Here is a 13,712-nt window from a genome sequence, read left to right as displayed (position 1 = left end):
TCCTATTCATTTATGTGTGTTTATATATTGAGGTGCTTATTTTCTTGGATGCTCATGTTGTTTTCTTTTATGTCAGGGAGCTACTTAATGTTACTCTCCTGTTTTCCCAACATAATTCATCACCTTTTTATTCCTTCCTTGAATTTTAGAACAACATGGTCCAGGATCCTCTAAATAGTTCTTGTGTCAGACTTGGGTTTGGGGATTTCCCCTAAGAGTGCTAATTCTTTTTAATAAAGTATACTATTAGGAGAACACAATGTGAGGAACAAGTGTGCTTGGTGCTACTTGTCACTTCTTTGAGGAGTTTTAATGGAAGAAGGGGAAATAGCTTTGGGAGACAGCTATGGTTGGGCTAGCCGGATTGGTTACTGCCTATAAGCCACTCTAATAAATTCCCTTTATACACACACACACACACACACACACACACACACACACACACACACACACAAAATGAAGTCTGTGTTCATAATAATATATCTAATTCAAACTTGGGAGCAGGTAGGGATGGGAAATGAGGAATCAGGTGAGATGGAGGCAGGGATGAAGGGAGAGAGTACTGGGAAAGACAAGTGGAATTTGAGGGAGGTGTGGAAAACTAGTACACTATGTTGCCTCCATCCAGTTTTAGATAATCATTTTCAATATGTCAATATCTTCCATGATATCTGAGAATGTGTATATCTATTCTTGCTGTCCAGTCTCTGTTTCCTCACTGTGTCCTTGGGTCTGATTATTGGCACATACAGACAATCTGCTCACACCCCACATGTCACTTGCCCAGCCAGTGTCATTCATACATCTAGTTTGTTTCAGATTTTTTTATGCATCAGTCAGTCTTCTCAAGCACACCCTTGTTTTCAAAATAACTGTGGTAAGTCTTCAGATTAGTACCATCTTAGGCAAAGAGTGAATGATTTTATAATTTTGCTAAAGAGTTATCTTTAAATGTTAAATTTACTAAAAGACATAATACAGTTTTTAATTTTCTGTTTACTAAGAAAGAAAACCATCATCTTCTTGCAATAACCACCTTTAAAAATAATTTATTTGTGAAATTCAAGTTACCAAATCATACATGCATTTGGTGCAGGATACATCTAACAGGCACACAAGATCTAGTAATGTCATTGCTATCCAAAACATTTTGTCTAAGGAAATAATCCAGCACATATTGTCAAAAAGATAGCTAGCTTGTCAGTTATGGGAAAATAAAGAGACACAGAATTGCATATGTAATGATTTTTTTCTAGGAAAATGTTTATGTCTTCATAAGTTCACCCACATTTTAAATCCATCCAATAATAATTGTAACTTTGAAATAACTACCCTTCATGATCATATTGCAATCTGATAAGATAGGAATGGAAGTCCACTTGGCAAGGTATAAGTAATACTATTAGGTTGATTGTTGAATGTGTTCATAAATCAATAACTTGTCTCTTGGAGCCTAAAATACAATCCAAACTTTGCAGTTTGTAATGAAACGGTTTTGCCATTCTTGTTGATTCTCATATATGTTAAAATTGCACAATTATATTGTCTTATGCAACTTTAGTAGCCACTGTCTTCTGAAATTGGGGCTAACCACCCCAAGAATTTGGCTGAGTCATATTCACATTTATATTTGATGACCGAAAGGGTTCAGTCACTTAAACATTTGAATAGTCCATTAAAAGTATATTTCACATTTGGAAAGGGCCTTGTTATGAATAAAAATATACAGGTTAAAAACGTAACATATCAGTAAAGTCAGATGAGCCAATGACTAATGATTTGTTTCCTCGATTATAAGAAATGCTTAGAAACGTGGCTTCCAGGGTCTGGGCTTCCTTCTGATTATGAAACCACTTCCTGTCTTCCTTTTCTTTGACTTCTTTGAGGCTAAAGACAACAAAATAATAATTAACATCATATGGCTTTAGCCTGTTCCTCACTTTAAATCAGTTTTCCCAGAATGCTTTCCATCTCCCCTCATTCCGTCTACCCTGATTATGAAGTCAGTTCAGCTCATTAGGCTTTCAGTTTTATTGGTCTACACTTGAAACTGGGAGGCCATGACTATTGTCCGCCACAGCTAGCCAGTATAGGCCTCTGGCAAACCAAATCAGAACACAAGTACTGCTTTTGTAGGGTTAGTCTAAAAGTGGCCATTTGGCTCTAGAAAAAAAATGGACACAGAAAAATATAATTTTCCTTTTGAATTATTCAATACCTTTGCTTGATGACTGAATAGGAAGATCTTTATTACCTTTAGTGCAAGCACGGTCGCAATCATCCAGGTAATAGAAGTTATTTTCATTTCCACCGCAGCCGGTGTAGGTGAAGGTCTCACAGGCTTTGTTTCTTGAATTAAAATAGTAGCGTGTCACATTGGCAGCACAAAGGCCTTCATCTTTTGGACTGGAGCAAAATGATGGGACTTCGTGAAAAAGAAAAAGAAATTAGAAATAAAGTGACACCAAACTAAGAGATGGTAATGGTTTGTGGGCTGGCTGAAGAAAATCCCAAAACAGGCCTCATTCTGAATTCCAAAAACTGAACCATTCAAAAAAGGTGTGTCTCAGGTTATAGGGAAGGTTACCTGCTTCATTTTGTTCTTTCTGTCCTTTATTAAGTTAAAAATTTAATGTTGAGATATATGCAGTATGTTTATGTCACCACTCCCCCAGTTAACACTTCCCAAATCCATCCTTCTCAGTTTCACAAGCTCAAATAATTCTTTCTAAGGCTGTCTTTTGCCTTTCTATGTAAAAAGAAACTAATCCTTTAACTTGACTGGTTAAAATAGGCTAAGTTCCAAAGGTTAGTATGTGGCATACTTTGACAAATTTTCTTAGGCTGGTACCAACCACTGAAATATTTACATACATTCAATACTTAATTCTGTATGTTCAACCCAGTACAGCCACAGAGGCCCATCACAGTTTGCCAAAGAAGACTTCAGGATTTAACATTTAAAATCTATGTGTCTCACCATCCTTGAGGAGCAGGTGGGGGTGCATTGGGTAGGTTGGTAGGGGGCATGGGAGAATGGGGGGGAGAGGGAATGGGGGATTGATATGCAAAACGACTGTTTCTAAATAAAAAAAGAAAACAGTCTATGTATCTCTGCTCTATCTGGTGGAAGTGGCTTAAGAAATGGGGAAAGGAAAGAAGAACAGAACACTCTGATATAATTTGTAATGATCAAAGTATAGAGAAGTTTAACCACTCTTAATCCTAAAAAGTCTACTGTCTCATACACAAAACTACCTCCCTACATTTTTGAAGTCTTGACATTTATTATTGTCTATTATATTTTTATCAGTTCCTTTAGCTGGTATAAAAACTGGTTCCATTTTATGGCATTTCATGAATTGTTGTGCTTATATCTCCCATCTGTCATCACCAACACTACTACTCCATTTACTTCTCTCCAAGAGTCCCTGCTCCCTCTTCCTATCTATCTATCTATCTATCTATCTATCTATCTATCTATCTATCTATCTATCTATCTGAAAATATGAGAATAAAGCATTATATCTCACCCTTGTTCTCCCCTTGTAACCATTAGATGCCTTCCACTAACTTTTATGTATAAACTGAAGACGTGGATAATACAGTATGAATATCCCTAATCAGAAAATTCCTTGGGACGAATGTGATTCATACTGCAGGGTATCTCCATTTTTGGAGCATGGACATTTCCATCATGAGACCCGCAGATAGGGGTTGAGATGCAATTCCAAACAAGAAGTTCATTGCGTTTCACATCCACCTTCTTTGCAGGATTTGAAGACGATTTAATGCAATCCTGTTAGTGAGCCTGTTTTTTGGCTGTTACTCATCAGTTGCCGTCAAGTATGGACATTTCCATTGTAAGTAAGGTCAGTGCTGAAAACTTTCTGATTTTTGAGTTTTTTACATTTCAAATTTTCTAATTAGAGATGGTCAATAGGTGTTCTCCAGAAACAAGAGAAAAGTAGCAACATTTTGTTAATGGCTTTGTCACAGTCCAGCTTTGAGAATCTTGCATATCCTCATTAACCCTCAGCTTGTATCCACATATGGAAATATAAGGAGATAGTGCTTCCTTCAGGGCAGTAGTTGTGAACATTGACACAGTCTAGGTTTGATTCCAGAGAAACACACAGAAGCACACACACTTGCACATGCAATATCACATAACTGTGCAACCTCTGGCATGCAAACCATGTAATTTCAGACCAAATGATTGATTTTCCCATAAAAACTTAGCAGAAAACTTGAAATGGAAGCACCACAGATAAAGCACTCACTTTTGCTTGGTTCGCAGAAATCCTTACAAGTCTCTTCATCAGGGAATGTGTTCATAGTTGTACTACACAGATCAGGCTGAAGAGCTTCGCATGTCATGGTCCTCAGATTGAAGAAATACTGCACGTTGGGTTTGTCACATGGATACGTTTGGAGTTCTAACCGACAAACTGGAGGAACTTCTGGGGGAAAGGGAGAGGTGATAAAACATATCACTCAAAGATGTCTTCTGTAACTTTCTTTCCTTCTGCCAGCCCCAAGTAATAACATGGAGACTTCTTATCAATTATAAAAGCTTGGCCTTTAGCTTAGACTTGTCTCAACTAGCTCTTATAACTTAAATTAACTCATTTATATTAATCTGTTCTATTATATGGCATTACCTCTCTTTCACCTTACACGTCCTGTTTTTCCCTCTATCTGGCTGGTGACTCCACCCTTCTTCCCAAAGTCCTTTCTGTCCCACCTACACCTCCTGCCTAGGTATTGGCCATTCAGCTTTTTATTATACCAATCAGAGCAATACACCCTCACACAGTGTATAAATATCCCTCCCACAACATTCTTCCTTGGCCACTATCCAAAAACAAACAAGAGCTATAAGGAGTTGGGGCAAGAAGAATGGACCCTTATTCATTGCTGATAAGAATATAAACTGGTATAGACACTATGGTAGTCAGTGGTTGGGTGTGTGTGTTTGGGAGGGATCCTACAAACATAGAAATAGTAATATTATGTGACCCAACTCGATCACACTCAAGAGACCTCGGTGTACACACCACAGAAAGATTTTCATATGTATGTTTGTTCCTGTACTCTTCATAATAACTAAAGAACAGAGACATCCTAGCTGCCCAACAACAGATGAATCTTTAAATAAATATGGCTAAATGCACAAGGGAATGTTTCTCAGATGAAGAGCTTGATGAAGTCATGACGTTTCCAGAGAAATGAGTGAAACTGGAGATCATCCCGGAAAACAAACCAAGTCCCACTCAGAAAGACAAACACCGTGCATTTCCCCTCACATGCAGAATCTGGGCTGAAGTTTATGTGTGGAAAGGTGGACAAGTGAGGCGGGAAAGGAAGCTAGAAGCGGGGGTGGGGCAAAGAAAGCGTACAGAGTGCAAGGGCTATGAGAGCTGAAAGGAAGGACCACCAGCAAAATCGGGTGCTGGGGGAAGGAGATAAAGTTCAATGACATGTATGGATGAAGAAGCCCACTGCTTTGTATGCTACCCTAAGAATTTAAAGATGACAAAAATCAAAACAGCCTTCTAAGTAGTACTTTCAAAACTTTACCATAATTTCCAAAACTACTGTGTGTGGAGAGGGGGTGGAGGGGAGGTGATAACCTTATTTCATATTAGAAGGGTAAATTCCAAAAGTCTGTCCATTCATCATAAGGTAAGCTTTTAGACCGTGTGTGAGGCCTGACTCAGCAATAACGTGGCTTTCAAGTTCAATAGAAAGACTGTTCTCTGATCATTTCTGCATCAAAGTTTATTCACTTCAATACACATTTCCTCCCGGCTAAGTACACTGTATCATCCTTAATAGATATAATTATAAAATGGCAAAGTAAAAGACTCGTTAGGCTCAGCTGTCCTGATATCGGGTAACAAAAGCAAAGTTATATCACGAGTGAAATCACACTTCAAAAGTAAGAACCGATAAAAGCAGTCCACACGGAAGGGTAACTGACAGGAGAATACAGGGGTCTCAAAGGCCGTATTTCTGGAACTAATAATACAGAACGTATTTATGTCCTCCCTTTGCGTTTATGATGGCTTAAGATGGGCTCATTCCTCCTTCCCAAAGTTCATGTAGGCACTGCATTGCAATGGACTCTGGTAGTGAGCTGAACTCTGGTTGTGGTTGTAGATTAGGGGTTACCTTGGGGAAACTTAAAAGCAGTCATGCGAGAGATGGGCACAAAGTCCCACCTCTAACAAAGGAGTTGATGTTGGGGCAAAGTCCGTTTTCTTTAAAGGCAGTGAAGGCCACACATCCTAGAGTATATGGACAGCATGAACTCTACTCTGTAGGGCTTGGGGGGAACACAAAGTTGGGTCGGTTAGAAAGGGGGCGTGGATCTGGAAGAAAGTAGGTGAAAATGATCAGAAGATATTTTCTGAAATTCTCAAAAGAACTAATAACAAACGGGAGTGGGGTGGGGGAGGAGCCAATGAAGTTTGTTCAGCACTTTGGAAACATTAGAAAAGTTAATGGACTCAACCGGACTTGGAAAATGAGCTGAGCTCTGACCCTCCCCTTGGGGCAGACGCTGGCTGAGGCCGGTGCACCCAGAACACTTACTCTCGATACTCCCGCACGTGTGTTCACAGAGCTCCTTAGTGTGGAAATTGTTTGCGTTGCCCAGGCAGCCTCCGTACTTGAATTTTCGGCATTTCTGCTGGTTCCTATCATAGTAGAACCTGGAGATGAGGGCCCGACAAGGTCCCTTCTCCAAGGGCAAGAGGCAGATCTCTAAATTGTCCCCTGTAATCAGAAGGAGAGCAACAGGACAGAAGATCAGATTTGGTGCTTGACAGGGCCTGGAAGGTCTGGTTCCAGAGCTCATCAGCAGAAGTTTCTATGCACGTCTTCCCTCGGTGGAGGCAGGGACCTGGGACAGACTAGCAAGTAAGCCAGTCCCTGGGCAGCGGGAGAAAAGGGGTATGAGGGGTCCTGGTCCGATACCTTGGGCGGATGCTGAAGCAAGACCGCGAGCGGAGCCCACCAGAAGCAGAGGCAGAAGCCACAGCGGCAGGGCCGTAGCAGGGTCCATAGTGCCGGGTGGAGGTGTGGCTCCCTGGACGTGCACAGGGAGAAGAGCGCCAGTCGCCCCGCCAGCCAGCCAACTAGCAGGGGAGCCGCTTTTAAGGACCGTCCCTGGACCCCCGACGGGGCGGAGCGCAAAAGTGTTGCTGATTCATGCCTGAGGCAATGGCCCATTCCTCCCCCGCGTTCATTGTGTCCCAAGAGGAATTTCCCGGGAGTTGAGAAGTTGAACCTAACTCCCTGCAGCCAGGGGAGATACCCAAGGAATGCCTGTGTGTCAGTAATGGGAAACTGGCTAGCCAGAGGGAAATGACCCACCAAGGATTGCTCAATATGTCAATTTGCACCTTTGCCTCAAAGAAACTTTAATCCCAGAGGACATTTAGTGAGAGCTGAGGGAAAGACAGATCCATTGTTCTTACCTAAGCCGGTTCATCACCCTGGACTCCAAAGATTGGTAATCTCTGTCTATACCTGGAATCCAACCGGATGACACTCAGTAGAAGTTTGTACTCAGTTTTTAAGGGTAGGGGCTGATGGAATGTATTCCATGAAAAGTTACCACTCAAATCAAGAATCACAATGCATTTTCTTGTCTTTTGAGACAGTTCCATGGATCCTAGTCTGGTTTTGAATTCACCGTGTAGTCAAGGATGACCTTGAATTTTTTATCCTCCTGCCTCTGTATCCTCATTGCTGAGCCAAGGCAAGGGCAGCTGGCTCGTTTGATTTCTGTGCCCATAGATAAGTTTTATCCATTCTTTAATTTCATATGCATGAGATTGTAAGGAAGTAGCCTTTACTTTTATGCTTTTGTCTTTTCTTTTCATTATTTATTTATTGCTGTTTGAAACAGGATCTAATGTAGGCCAGACTGACTCCAGTTTGCTATGTAGCAAGGGATGAATGTCAACAAGGGCCTGATCCCCCTTACTCTACCACCTCCTAAATGCTGAGACTAAAAGCCTATGTCATTGCACCTGCCTTATTGTTTGTGTTTCTTCTAAACTATTTTTTTTATTTGTTTGGGTATTTTTGTTTGTTTGTTTTTTGAGACAGGGTTTCTGTGTGTAGCTTTGGAGCCTATCCTGGCACTCGCTCTGGAGACCAGGCTGGCCTTGAACTCACAGAGATCTGCCTGCCTCTGCCTCCTGAGTGCTGGGATTAAAGGCATGTGCCACCAACGCCTGGCTCAACTACTTTTTTGGTGATATATGTAGCTGTGTTAGCAATCGTTCAACTTTTAAATCCAACATACAAATACCATGAAGTTTCTAGTCTGAGCCAATGAATGCAGAGGCTTTGTGCGGAGATTTGGTTTTCACTAATCTTGTGTGGAGAAGTATTAGATACTGCCACACCATTTTCCAAGACGACGGTTACACTGGTTTACACACTGGCTGGTGTTGAAGCTTTGGCCAACCCTTTCCCACATATCCCCAATCAGCAAAGCTAATAAAGTCCACTATTCTTTAGATATATTAGACTAGAGCCAATGTTTTGCTTATACAAGAAATGTCAACATTGAAAGTTTATACAAGATTAATAGGGACATTTGAGGCAAACTTTTAAGGACTCTCTTGATAAATATGTCTCCCCTTCTGCCCCATTTTCTCTTGTTTTATCTGACATTATCTCACGAATTCTTGATTTTTCCTGAAGATTCTAGGAGGAGTTCAAAAAAGAGCTCTTTCCAGTCTGGAAAATTCCTAAAACTACAGCACACAGTGGTTCACAATAGGTCATTCCTCTGGGATATTTTGCACATTATAACTTGTTCTGTTTTCAGTTGAATTGATGTCAAAGGGGAGAGCCACATTCCTAAGAAACCTAGTAGTGTGGTCTGCAAGTGCCATTGGTGTTACTAGATAATGATGATTAAGAACAATATGCAGAACTAGCAAGGTAAATGCTTAATTAGCCACCAGCTGGGTGGGAGAGAAATTGAAAGAATGAAAGTGGGGGCTGTTGTCTCACTTACTGATTTACATGTTGTGTTGGTGACCAGTTTTAATCCACCACTGGAATGAAGAGCTGGGCAGAGGTGAACATGCTCTGTGAGCCAGTGTGAACCAGCTGAGTGCATGCATAAATCACAGAGACAGCCAACAGGTTCTGGAGGACAATCAACATGCTCCCACATTCGTGGGAGACTGGGATTAGTCCCTCCTAGTACATTCCATATACTATCAGAAAAGGGGAATTTTAGGGAATATTTCACCAGGGTCATGTTCTGAAGGAAAGTTAACTTCAAATTTAAGTATTCCCTTTCTGAATACATCTCCGAAATGGATTACAAGAAACATCAAAGGCAGGACTGAAGGAGAGTTTTACTTCAGTGCTGATGGCTGTCATTTCTTTCCCTAATTCTCTGCTAGTGGGCCGGTTTTAGTCAGCTGTTGCTGCTATAAAAACTGAGCCTTTTGAATTGGGGCAGCCATTTAGTGTTCTTTGGAAGCTGGATGCTGTGTTGGGGGAAATACACTTGGAAATCAGAGATCTGGATTTTATTTCATGGTCTCTGAAACTCTTTGAGCCTCAGTTGTTTTCTCAAAAAGAAAGGTGCAGGGCTGTGTTGAGATGTGGGAGGAAGGTTAGATGGAAAGGGTCTCAACACACAGAGAGATCTCCAGCCTCTTGTAGGATCGCACAGAGCCTGCCCACGTTACACTTAGCCAAGTTCCCATTGACAGCCTTGGCACATTACTTACACATGGTGTGGTAGCCTGGGTCAGGAAGCAGTAACAGGGACTGTCCTTGTGGGACTGAAAGTTATGATCGTCTTCTTGTCAGAGCTCTCAGTGGGCTGAGCTTAGAGGGCACAACTTTTCACAGAAGGGGTCATACTTGGATATCACCTTGCAGTGATTCCAAAGGAGCAAACTTCTCAGCCAAGGAAGGGTAGCGTTCTGTCAGTACTCTTAGAGCAAAGGACTGGAGGGTGGAATTGGGGTTGAAGAGGCCTCTTCTTTCTCTGTGGTGTAACACCTTTAGGCACAGGGTAGAGATGCTCCAGGTGTGCTAGTTTCCTACTCCATTTCTGTGCTAAATGGGATGCATCCTGAAGGTTGCTGTGACCGTTGACTGACGAATGAGAGTTGAAGAAGAGGGATAGTTACAAGTCAGGTTGCTAGGGCGGAATTCACTCCTTAAAATTGAAGAACACGTGTGTGTTTCATATCCACGAGAAAGATATCTTCCAATGGAAAGGGGATTTAAATGTATAAGGGTGACTCTGATTTTACAGAGCTAACACTTTGGGACATGTGGAAGGAGCAAAGTGACTTCCACAGCCATGTGGAATGCCACGTCCTTGTACTTAAAGCAGTATCTAGGTCAAAAGGTTTCCACAAGCCTGAGGAAAGCCATTCCTTTGTCCAAAGTCAACAGGAAGTGGAAGGCTGTGAGGGAACTGGCAAAATGTCTTCCTGATTGACTCATTCTTAGTATAGCAAGTGACAGTCATGGTGGCTGTAGCTAAAGAGACACTCAGAAGTTTAGAATCCTGCAAAATATGTGTCCCAGGGTTCTTACGATTTCACTATCATAAGAAATTAGAAGTATGTTGATTTTACACAGACATAAACTGAGACACAGGATCCTAAAGTACATGGTCATGTTCATAAACTATGGTTGCTTGTAGAGCTCAGATTAAAACCTAATGTGCTCCAGTCCCAGCCCTGTATTCTTTCCAGCTTCCAGGCCTGCACTTGCTGTGGATCAGTGAATACTGGGATTAAATACAAAAGCTCTGGTGAAGTCCTGAGCCCTCAGGAATAGAAGATTCCTGTTCTTGATTCCTCTCGCACCAAACTTGGCCATGACAAATGAATCTGAAGGAAATCTGGATTGTATTGACATCTATAGTTTGCAGTTCTGTGTGACATCCCATCCTCTGACTGCCCAACAGGCTTTAATGTTGACGGAGAACTTACAGAAAGAACTGAGGCAACAGATCTGTCTTTGTTAGACAAAAATGTCTAGGTCACCAGCAAATGATTGGAATTAGTTGAACTACGTGACTCAGGCCACATGCTCTAACTTCATTTTAAGGAGTTAAAGTGATAATGACTAAGAAGTAGAGAGGTCTTTCTACCTGTCAGTGAAAACTGTCAGAAGAAGATTGGAAGTCAGTCCAGTAAGAAGTAGGGAGGAGTTTACACATCTGCTGAGGAAGGTGGATAATCTCCTCTGAGAGATGAGAGTCAGGAAGGCTTGGTTAAATACAGCCCCGTCAAATAGGTATTTTCTCAGTGAGTCAGGCCAGATGGAACATAGTTTCTCTAATGCTCCCCCTGTCAGACTGCAAGTACATTTGAGAATATAATGCACCATGGATCCACCCAAAATGTTGTACTGTCTATGACTAATGCTTATCATTCCTGCTTTCTCTCCAGAGCAAGAGATAAATGGGGTATATAATGTATCTCCAATTGTGGTCATTCTTACAATCACTGAATAAAATAATATGGTTAAGTGTTCAAAATGTACCAAACTGTGTCCTAGTTGTTTGAGATAAGGAAACAAAAGCACTATAGATTCTACAGCATAACAGTACACAGGGATGAAAACTATACAAGCCAGTTCAATGAAGTACTCTCAATAAGATTTTAAGAATATAATATATTCCAGATTTTCTCATCACTGGGTTGATTTTGTTGATTGCTTTGGGTGCTTTATCTGAGTCCATATAATGTTGAGGATTGGACTAAAATATAAACTCAAATTTAATTTTTTCATATATAATTTATATACATATACAGAAAGTAGTTTTATACAATATTTTAGAATACTTGCATTTTAATCTGTTACATATATGTATATGTGTGTGAGAGAGAATTTTACTTAGTTGAAATCACATAAAAGTGTCTTTTAGACTTGAATTTAAGTCATGCCAAATTTTGCTTTTTGGACAAAGGAAAGGAATATATTTAATTAAGAAAGAACTGTCAAATAAGTAAGGACAAGGATGAAAACGTGACATGAAGAACAGTAAGACGGACGGACTATCCAACCACGAGGAGGAAGAAGTTAATAAAATCAAACAGATGAAAAAGTTAGAAAACACGGAGATCAAAATGTATTGTGTGACCTTTGTGACTGCTCTTCTGAGTGTCACATGTATGGAGCTGTTCTTTAAAATGTGTGGAAAGGTCAAGTTTGGCATGTTTTTTCCACACAAGTGGACTGCAATCACTGCTCTGAAAGTTTCATATTTGGGAGTGTTTTGCTTTTGGGATTTTAGGATTAGGGACGCTCAACCTGTCGGACATGTACTCATAGCTACAGGTCAGTACCAGAATAGCTCTTTGATTTGTCTTTTACCCAACCATGAAGTTCACAATTCATTTGAGAGCAAACAGATAGCAACACAGTAAACAGATCGCCATAATGCTCTAAGGGAACATCTGGCCAAACTGATAATCAGATTAGAGGATTAAGAGAGCTAATCACTAAAGTCCTCATTTTCGGGTTATATTTAGCATAAAGCAATAGACCTTGACCTTTCAAATGCAGACACCTTTGTTAGCAAAAATAGTCACCTTTATAATTTTGACACTGTCTGTGTTAGCTATGTATTAATTACAAATGCTACATACCTTCAAATTATCTGCTTGTTTTAGCTTTGTGTGGAAAAGGTTTTCTATCTTAACGTCTGCGTGACAGGGAGATGGTAGATAGAGTTTGAAAGGGATATGCATCTCCCAGGTGTCAGTGCACCTCTCCTGTGATCCATTAGCTAAAGGAGAAACTGAGTTGAAAAAAACCTTTGCGTTAGAAAGACTTGAGAATACTGGTCTGTACTGCACCAGCAAGGCAGGAGGAGATGATCCTGCTGTCCAGGAAAACCTCCTAGCTACCTTGTCTCCCTTCTTTTACAGAAGAAGAACTATACGTTTCTGTGTATAGTTGAGGACGCCTGCCTTCCCACATCCATGCTAATAGGGCAATTGCTGTTACCCTTATACAGCCTGTGTTTCTCCAGGAAAGAACACACCTTATTATTACTATCCAATACCAAATGATCAGCCTTCAAGACATACATACAAGTAACATGAGACAGACCAAACAGGTTATCTTTGTGTATTTAGGATTATATATGTGTTTTCAGATATTTATGCAATTAATGAAAGAAAGAGGTCATGAATTTGAAAGAGATCAAGGAGGGTTATATAGGAGGCTTTGGAAGGAATGGAGGGAAGTGGAAAATGATGTAATTATATCATAATCTCAAAAAAATAAATACCTTCTTTTAAGAGAAATAATACTCTGGTCCAACTAGAAATCAACCCTTTGATTGCTGTTTGAAATCCTTTCCCCTCATGCCCTTTCAAAGGTTTGCTCCCCTGATTCTTACACAAATCAGTTCTATACTATTCTTATACCTATTAACCAGACTTAAAGTTCATCTATGACTCCATGTCATACTAGACCTCCATTTCACTGCTCAGATTTTCCCCCAAATTTACTACAATCAGTCCTGGTTCCGTCTACCTCCACTTCCTCATCTCCTGTTTCCCCCACTCTTCCAAATAAAGTTCCATATTATGGAGAAAAGGAATATGATATGCTTTTATCAAAGACAATAGTTGTATTGTCTCATTTTACAGGACTTCTTGGTGCATGTAATATCCCAAACAGTTGTA

At 40.5% G+C, this 13,712-nt stretch overlaps 1 protein-coding gene across 1 annotated transcript; it reads right to left on the bottom strand.

Moving 5' to 3' along the window:
• Positions 1 to 1,020: 1,020 nt before the first annotated feature.
• Positions 1,021 to 7,176, bottom strand: Tfpi2 (tissue factor pathway inhibitor 2). Its single transcript, XM_027389852.2, has 5 exons — positions 6,985 to 7,176; positions 6,601 to 6,783; positions 4,284 to 4,463; positions 2,255 to 2,425; positions 1,021 to 1,887 (listed from the first exon to the last, which is right to left on the bottom strand). The coding sequence occupies exons 1-5, from the start codon at positions 7,070 to 7,072 to the stop codon at positions 1,805 to 1,807; spliced, it is 705 nt and encodes a 234-aa protein (XP_027245653.1). The 5' UTR covers positions 7,073 to 7,176; the 3' UTR covers positions 1,021 to 1,804.
• Positions 7,177 to 13,712: the final 6,536 nt, after the last annotated feature.

The sequence above is a fragment of the Cricetulus griseus genome (genome assembly GCF_003668045.3).
Source record: "Cricetulus griseus strain 17A/GY chromosome 1 unlocalized genomic scaffold, alternate assembly CriGri-PICRH-1.0 chr1_0, whole genome shotgun sequence".
NCBI classification, from domain to species: Eukaryota; Metazoa; Chordata; class Mammalia; order Rodentia; family Cricetidae; genus Cricetulus; species Cricetulus griseus.
This window is presented reverse-complemented; position numbering and strand designations above follow the sequence as displayed.

Excerpts from the sequence above, each read along its gene's own strand:
- Tfpi2 (XM_027389852.2), bottom strand. The coding sequence starts at position 7,072 with ATGGACCCTGCTACGGCCCTGCCGCTGTGGCTTCTGCCTCTGCTTCTG. Across the intron at positions 4,464-6,600 it reads CACGTGCGGGAGTATCGAGA|AAGTTCCTCCAGTTTGTCGG; the intron begins GTAAGTGTTCTG and ends CCTTTCCCCCAG. Across the intron at positions 1,888-2,254 it reads CGACCGTGCTTGCACTAAAG|CCTCAAAGAAGTCAAAGAAA; the intron begins GTAATAAAGATC and ends TGTTGTCTTTAG.